This window comes from Carya illinoinensis, chromosome 5, assembly GCF_018687715.1.
Source record: "Carya illinoinensis cultivar Pawnee chromosome 5, C.illinoinensisPawnee_v1, whole genome shotgun sequence".
NCBI lineage: Eukaryota > Viridiplantae > Streptophyta > Magnoliopsida > Fagales > Juglandaceae > Carya > Carya illinoinensis.
This window is the reverse complement of record NC_056756.1, coordinates 1,460,257-1,468,550: the sequence shown is the minus strand read 5'-3', so window position 1 is coordinate 1,468,550 and position 8,294 is coordinate 1,460,257. Positions and strand designations below refer to the sequence as shown.

General features: G+C 36.8%; 2 protein-coding genes across 2 annotated transcripts; one reads left to right on the top strand and one right to left on the bottom strand.

Moving 5' to 3' along the window:
* Positions 1 to 511: 511 nt before the first annotated feature.
* Positions 512 to 1,381, top strand: LOC122309785. The gene has a single exon (XM_043123440.1). It carries the CDS (start codon positions 574 to 576, stop codon positions 1,255 to 1,257), a length of 684 nt encoding a protein of 227 aa, XP_042979374.1. The 5' UTR covers positions 512 to 573; the 3' UTR covers positions 1,258 to 1,381.
* Positions 1,382 to 2,463: 1,082 nt separating this feature from the next.
* Positions 2,464 to 8,094, bottom strand: LOC122309784 (methylthioribose kinase-like). Its single transcript, XM_043123439.1, has 6 exons — positions 7,808 to 8,094; positions 5,076 to 5,385; positions 4,258 to 4,432; positions 3,960 to 4,161; positions 3,054 to 3,268; positions 2,464 to 2,830 (listed from the first exon to the last, which is right to left on the bottom strand). Exons 1-6 carry the CDS (start codon positions 7,991 to 7,993, stop codon positions 2,665 to 2,667), a joined length of 1,254 nt encoding a protein of 417 aa, XP_042979373.1. The 5' UTR covers positions 7,994 to 8,094; the 3' UTR covers positions 2,464 to 2,664.
* Between the last annotated feature and the right edge of the window lie 200 nt (positions 8,095 to 8,294).

Below are 8,294 nucleotides of genomic sequence, written 5' to 3'. Positions count from 1 at the left end.
GGCTTTTCCTTCTATTATTCTTGGGTAAGACGAAAACCTAGACCTACCAAACACGGCCACGCATTCTTTAGACAACAAGATGGTGCAGGTATTAAAAATGACTCAGCCTCGTCGTTTCTTTGAGAGGATGTAATTTTTAAAAATATAATATAAATAATTAAATTTATTTATTTTTATCTATCAAATTTTAATACAACTAATAATTTTATATGGTTCGATTATATTCTTAACATTAATATTGTTCGATTAATGCGTACAAATTAATGAGCCAAAAGCAAAACGCCTAACTCAAAACTTTAAATTATATTGCCAACAAAAGAAATTATCCGCGTACTTGACTAGATCATCAAAGTCAATGTTCCTTTTTTTTTTTCTTTGTGGAATTAACTGGTCGGTGTCAATATTTTCATGCTGATCATAATTCGCAAGATCGACAGGTCATCCGATCAGGACCACATTGTAAAGCTGGTTGAAGGGTCCATGCATTCCCTATATAAATCACAGAGCACCAATGCATTTGTTGTGCAAAACCAACTAGAACAAGGAAAAGAAAAAGAAAAGCAAAAGCTAACCATGGCCTCTCACCACATTCCACTCCTCTCCGGCTTCCTTCTGATTTTAGCAGCCATTCAAGGCATCGGTGCGGTCGACTACACCGTCACTAACACTGCCAGCAACACTCCTGGTGGGGTTCGCTTCGACAACGATATTGGATCTGAATACAGCTTACAAACATTGGCATCTGCTACGGATTTCATATGGAGGCTCTTCCAGCAAACCAACGATGCGGATAAAAAGAACGTGCAGAAAGTGAGTTTGTTCATCGACGACATGGATGGTGTTGCATATACTAGCAACAACGAGATACACGTTAGTGCCAGATACATCAATGATTACACAGGAGATCTTAAAGGAGAAATCACCGGAGTGCTTTACCATGAAATGACACACGTATGGCAGTGGAACGGTAATGGAGAAACTCCAGGAGGATTGATTGAAGGAATTGCTGATTTTGTGAGGTTGAGGTCTGGGTACGTACCAGGCCACTGGGTTCAACCTGGACAAGGCGATAGGTGGGACCAAGGCTATGATGTTACAGCTCGGTTTTTGGACTATTGCAATGATCTTAAAAATGGATTCGTGGCTGAGTTGAATAAGAAAATGATTAGTGGGTATAATGTTAATTATTTTGTTGATCTACTCGGCAAGTCTGTTGATCAGCTCTGGAGTGACTACAAAGCCAAGTACGGAAATTAAAGATTTATGGTTAAGAGTTTATATAATTTAAATAAAAATTGTTGTATCCTGATTTATTTTACGTACTGTTTGAGATATATAATAAACAGTTTAAATTAATAAATGTGCTTGGGTGTTGGCTTAATTTTACTGATGGAGGCATGCATGCATGATGCTTGTGGCTCAAGCGATCGAGTAATTAAGATGAGAATTTTAAATGAAATAAAACAATTTTTATTTAAAAACTACTTTTATTAGTATTATTAATGTTCAAATGCTCATCCATTATCTTGACTTGATCGGTCAAAAGACACGTCTTTAATTAATAACTCTTTTGACCAAGACCTGCAAGGCAGCAAGCAAACCCTCTTACCAAATCGAAGAGCATGCGGTCCATCACCGGCGTGGTCAAAAAATCACGACAGCCAAAGTAGCCCAAAAGCTTCTTATTTAATGTGTTGCATGTGGTTTTTTTACGTCAAATTAATATATATATATATATAAATTATTTTTCGTCCTAAACTTGCCGAACTCATCGTCCTAGCTAGGTTTGTTCTGCTCCTGAGCTGATCAATTACTGTTTGTCAGTAGAGACCCAACTTCACGGACACAAAAAAAGCTCTAAATCCATGAAGGATGAAGAGACTGACCCTAATTAAGATAAAAAGAAGAAAGATTAAAGACAAGCCCCAAAATGATTTCTCAATCAAATGAGAGTATGATATATGTCATAAATGATCGATTATGCTTCTCAACGTTGTTTCACCACTTGTTTATATCGTATTGTCTTGTTATTTATTTATTTTTTTCTAAGTGTTGCTCACGTTTCGAAATATTCGTATGAATTTTGACTCTGGGTAGGAATGGTTTGTGGATTAAGAATAGCTATATTATATAATGGATGATCCTAATAAGATATATCATATATATATATACACATATAGTGCTAATTACTTCGTGGTCCTGCTGAGCAAACCTTTCATCAACTACGGAAAATGACTTCAAATAAGGGGGCCGATTAAGGGCTTGTTGATCACCCAGATCAACAAATTAATAAGCTTTATCATCCACTATCTCGATTCATATAATAAATCAATTTTCCAGATAAAGGATTAGTATAGTTTTTCTTTTTTTCTTTTTTGAATGTTTTCTATTGCACCATACAGCAGCACTCTGTAAACAGATTTGCTAGTACATATACAGCTCGGTTTTTGTTTCACTTGTTAATTAAAGAAAATCAAAATCTATAAATATCTTTAATCGACCAGTGGCAGACTCAGAAGTTTTCTTGGGCAACAACACATTATATTTATCTTCGTTGACGTTGACATTACAATAGACATGGTAACAGTTCATTCAATACAAACTTCTGGAAAGTCTCGTGCCGCATACTCGAGCAAACCATCGTTCACCCAAAGCTTTGTCAGACTAGAGTTTCTTAATGGCCGAAACAACTCCAGTAATGGCCTTGAAGTTCCTCCGTTCCTTGAGAAGCATCTTTGCTACTTCAAGAGCCCGGTGTTCACAATCCGCTCGTTTCCTGGCATCCGTGATTGATTCAAAATCCTCAACATGTACCACACCAACAATTCTCCTGTCAATCAGAAAGATGCCCCACAAATGAAACATTAATTATTTCAGTTAACAAAATCCCAACAGATATTAGAATAAGAATCTCATTAGAGATCATAAAAGGGTCAACATTCGGGGAATTATCCCACAAGAGCAACATATGACCCCCAAATGTGCAGTATAATTGCCTTCTTTTCCTTGTTGATCGAGCATCATTATCTAGAATCTGTAATCGGTTTTGTTACCTTATCATTTTGGCAGCACCAAATCCAAGGGTGTCATGGAACAAATCCTCCATAAATTTCTTTTGTACAAGCTGCTGAACCTCTGGATTGTTATATATTGCAGGAAGATATGCCTCACCAGAACCATCCTTGTGCTCATCCCAAAGTGCAATGAATTTCTTGTGGAAGAGATTCCAAACCTCTTCAATTGTCCTCAAAATCCACTCCTTATATGTCTGCAGAACAAGGTAATTAAGATATGAGCATTTAAAAACAAATGAAGAATAGTTTCATGTAAGGAAACTGCAACCAATAGTTTCCTTGATAAAAAAAACAATTACAATGACAGCAGAACCAACAACAATAATACACATCAGTAACATAACTAAAAGGTTTTCACATTTAATGCAACCAAGAAAAAAAACACTTTTCTAAGGTCCAGGAGCAATATATGTACTTGAAAGAACAAGTGGATCCAAAAACAGAAACATCTGAACTCTACAACTCAAATGAATCAAAATACAATGAAAACAAGAAAAAGGCATCTATTAATGTGCGCGCGTGTGCAAATATTGTTTTAATAGGTAATCAAGAATTTTATTCACAAAAAGAGGCAAAGCCCAGGTACAGTGTGCGTAAATATAATTATATAAAACAAGTACATGATTATTTTCTGAAGAAAAAGGAAAGAGAAAAAAAAAATACATAAATCTAGAATGGCCTGAAAATATATCAAGACAAACACTGTAGTGATGTAAACAATCAGGACACAAAGACTATGACATGTAAATTACTTCACTAAAACCTGTAAATTACTTTACTAAAAATTAGCCTCTAAACCATCAAATATATTGAAACTAAATGCATTAAGAAATAAAACAAGCATCATAAAGAAAAGACAGAGGAAATTACTAAATGGAGACGTACTTTTCTGTCATTCACTTGATCAGCATGTCCATCTTGTGCAAAGAAAGCCAAAATCAAGTTTCCCAGAAGTGCTCCAATGTCAAAACCCATAGGCCCATAAAATGCAAATTCGGGATCTATAACTTGAGTCGACTCATGAGTAACCATGATAGAACCAGTGTGAAGATCTCCGTGTACAAGTGCCTGGGCTCTTTCACAGAACCTACAGGGAAAGCAACTCTTTGATATCATAAAATACTAGAAACAACAGAGCTGCCACATGTTCTGAAAAGAGAGTAAATGAAAGGAGGTACAATACTTGGATTTCAACTCAGCAACTTCAATTTTCAAAATATTATCCTCCCGAACAGCCTCAGCATCACCATCAAGATAAGGGGAAGTCCAATGGTTATATTCAGAAACCTTGTAAGGGTCAGAAAAAACCACCTGCGCAGTGTGCCTGCATAACTCCACATTCCCGCAAAATTTAGCAACTGCATATAAGCAAGCAAAAGCATGAGTAAGACTATGAGACGGATCATATACATACTAATCAACATTATGAGCACAGCACCAATAAAACTCACCTAATCATAACATAAATCATGCTCTAAAGATGGTGTGGGAAAAGAATTCAGAGAAGGGGCACGTAGGTAAAATAAAACAAAGCTATCCACTTTAATCAACTTTTACAGACTAAAGTTCAAACGAACCTCTAGACAACCTAATGTTGCACACCTGGCATGCGACAAAAAATGGGTCAGAGGTAGCAAGACTATTCTCAACCTTATCAATCTTAAATCAACCTATTGGTACAGTTCGGTACAGTTCAAAGCTCTCATGTTAAAAAAAATTCATCAACACCTTGGAAAACATCAAGTAAACCTTCACATGAAAGTTAATTTGCAATGTGTAAACCACAATTAGTCACACAATTAAATATATCCTTGAAAGATATCGTCGTATTGGTAAACAAATACATAAAATTTGAAGACAGACTAATAGAAAACCTTCCAAATCCTATTTAAGTTCTTAACTATGCATTGTCAGGATAACACCTCAAATGAAAATATGAACCCGTAGTAGAAAACGTATGTGAAACCTCAAAGGCAACAGACAATTCAAATCAGCACATACCAGCATGTTTGTGATCCATGGTGGTACGATAAAGAAGGGATGTGAAATAAAGAGTCTTTGCCATGTATTCTGACATGTGTTCTGCCAGAAAGGGGTACTCAATCCCAGCAATCAATCCTTTTCTCAGGATTATATGTGGAGGCTCCAAGTAGCGCATGCCAATCAGTGACATAGTACGATCAAAATGATAAACTTCAGGCACATGCTCTGGACTAAATTGACCATGCTCTCTCAGAGCTAGTGCCTCAAAGTATGCCCGTTCCCTCGTCATAGGCCAAGATTCCCCTATACAACGTATATATGGAAGAGCCTGCACAATCATGCAACCAAGAATTTGATCATCGCACATGGAGGGATCTAATTATACACTTTGACTAAAAAAAACAACAAAAACATAGCAGGTAAGTCTTTTAATAATTATGAATTCTGTAACACTAAGGTGCCAAAATGTGAGAGAATTGAGATTGTATGAGATATTTTTCAGTTTGCTACAATTCATTAGGGTTGAACCAGACCAACTGATAGTAGAACAATATGCTATAACCTTTATTATGTAATTCAATGTGTTTCATAGGAGTAAAATAATTCTACGTCTTAATGTGGACATACAAATTCAAGGTTTCTGTGTCTACAAAACTGGAAGGGAACAAGTGGACTGTATTATGACGGAAGAGTTTTTGATTAAGTGGGAAGTGAAATTACCTTAGAAGAAACAGTAGGGTGCTTTATTCATTATTCTGCTTCTCAATTTAAAAATAGGAATAAATCCGTTTCCAATATTCTTTTTTTATACAAGTTTCTGCTCAGTATCTACAGTAAATGAAATCCGATATACCAACACCACAGTTTGTCGAAAACTAAAATCATTTGTCAAAACGCGCACATGTATTAGCAAACTAGTACTTGTTATTGAATCCCAAGGGCCCAAACAATCTACCGAAATTTATACCGATTATAAATACACAGCATGACAAATGAAATGTTCTCCTACACTTTTGTATTTTTATGTGTGGACTAGCATAGTCATAATATGAGCCCATAATTGGTTGGGCTATTTAGTGATCACTTGAGGAAGCCATTATTCTCACCCCACATATATATATATATATACTAGTGGAGGCCAAACGTGCTCCGCACGTTTGTTTAATTGTGTTTTTCTGATTGTTTTATATAAAAATTTATTCAGAATAAATTTGAACAAAAAAATAAAAATACAAACAAAATTTTGTTTTTTTTTTCATGATCATTGTAGTTCTCATCCATATTACACAGAGCCAATAGAGAGAACATTGAAATTTTTGTATTGTTGTTGATTGAATATTTTTGAATCTGCAGCAAGTTGAATCATCTATTTTTTTTTTTAATTTGTACTGTAATAGTCTCTATAAACGATTTTTACTTAGTTTTTAATTATTTTTATTGTGTTTTTTTATTTTCTTAGAAACTTATTTTCTGAGTGGGCTTTATTTCAGTGGGTTTTTATTGTGATTTGGGCCGAATTCCCTTCAAACCTAGGCCAGCCCGTAGCACTTAAACCCGGCCCAGTGAATCCCTCCAAAACGGCGTCGTTTAGAAGGCATTAGGGCTCCTTTTTCTTCCCCTTTCTTCTTCTCTCCTGCGCCGTTTCCCTTCTCTTCTTCATTCCCGTTGCTTTCTTCTACTGCTGGCCGGTTCATCTCCATTTCGTGTACTGCATTCCTCCATTTTCCTTCAGTTGGTTAGTTATATTTATTCTCTTGCATTTTGTTTCTTTTTTTTTTTTTCCACTGCAAACCGATCTCTCTCGCTCTTTTTCTGCTGTTTTTCTTTCATGCTTTCTTCTTCATTGTTGCAGGTTTGGCCGAGTTCCTTGTGTGCTCATTTTCTCTTCTTTGTTTCTTGTTTATCTCCTTTTTATTGTGGTGTAAAGCCTGCACAGCCTCACCGTGGATTGTGTTGCATCGCTCATCGCTCCTCGCCGTGAATCGTGTTCTGCGGTTCGATCCTAGGCGTTGAACCGGATCTTTGTCCACCAATCAACGGCGTTTCGGTGCGATCCATCGGACGCCACCTCCGGTGCCACGATTCGACGGCTCACCTTCCTCCTCGCGCCTCTCAACGATGGATCAACACCGGGCACCGAGTCGAGCCTCAGTAACAGAGCCATCAGCGCCTCGTTCATCCTCAGCCTCGCGCAATCGATGGCCAAATCCATCGCCTCAGATCTCTCTCTCTGGTCTGCACGGCGCGGTTGTACGCCGTGTGGTCGATGGCTGCGATTGTGCACAGCGTGGTTGTACGCCGTGTGGTCGACGGCTGCGATCGCTTGTACGGAATGTAAAGTAGTGTAAACACGGAATGTAAAGTGCAGTGTAAACACGGAATGTAAAGAAGTGTAAAGATTTATGTACACGGAAAGAAAAAACAGAATTAAAATCCACTGTTCATTACTGTAGCAATGTCATAGACATTTATTATAATAGATAGATATAAATATGGAGTTGGCACATTAGACGCCATTGTTGAGTGCTATTTTGTGTTACAAAGGGAAGAGGATAAAAGTCTCCTCAACACACACAAAAGGGAAAGGAAAAGGTGATGGCCGGCTCATGTTCTAACCATGGAGGAGGTATGTTTTTTTTTTTTTTTTTTTTTCTTCTGTTTAGTTTAAGCATGCTATGATAATGGACAGATATGATTTTATTTCAAAATATTTCATCACAAAAAAAATCAAATTCCGGAAAAATGAAAACCTGTTTGATGACTAGAGAACCGGCGGGGCCGAGGACGATGTAGACAAAATTGAGGTTACCATCTCCGACCTCTTTAATAGTGACGTCGTCGAGGTTACTTCCGAGCTTAGAGGAGAGGGAGGGTACGGATTTTATGTATTCTATCAAGGACTTCTCGTCCAGCGGCTTGAACTTCGAGAAAGGCATTGGGAGAGGTGGTGGGCGAAACCCTGGGATCTGTGGGGTTTAAGAATGGCAAGGGGGTGAGGTTTTTGGAAGAGGTGTGATTCCTGGCTAATTGGATCGGTGCAAGGAAATAATGATAACAGACTTAACAGTCCTGCTAGGCTGCCGCTGACCACAAACTTTTTTTTTTTTTTTTAATATTTTTATATTTTTTAAAAAATAAAAAATATATATATACTAATATATTTAGAATTATTTATTAAAACATTAAATTAAATTAAAAATTAAAAAAAAAATAGTTATATGAACTATCAAAATGAAA

Bases quoted from the DNA above. Each gene is read 5' to 3' on its own strand.
- LOC122309785 (XM_043123440.1), top strand. From the start codon at position 574: ATGGCCTCTCACCACATTCCACTCCTCTCCGGCTTCCTTCTGATTTTA.
- LOC122309784 (XM_043123439.1), bottom strand. From the start codon at position 7,993: ATGCCTTTCTCGAAGTTCAAGCCGCTGGACGAGAAGTCCTTGATAGAA. The intron at 4,433-5,075 runs GTATGTGCTGAT...GCTTATATGCAG, and splicing joins CATGGATCACAAACATGCTG to TTGCTAAATTTTGCGGGAAT. The intron at 3,269-3,959 runs GTACGTCTCCAT...CTTGTTCTGCAG, and splicing joins ATCAAGTGAATGACAGAAAA to ACATATAAGGAGTGGATTTT.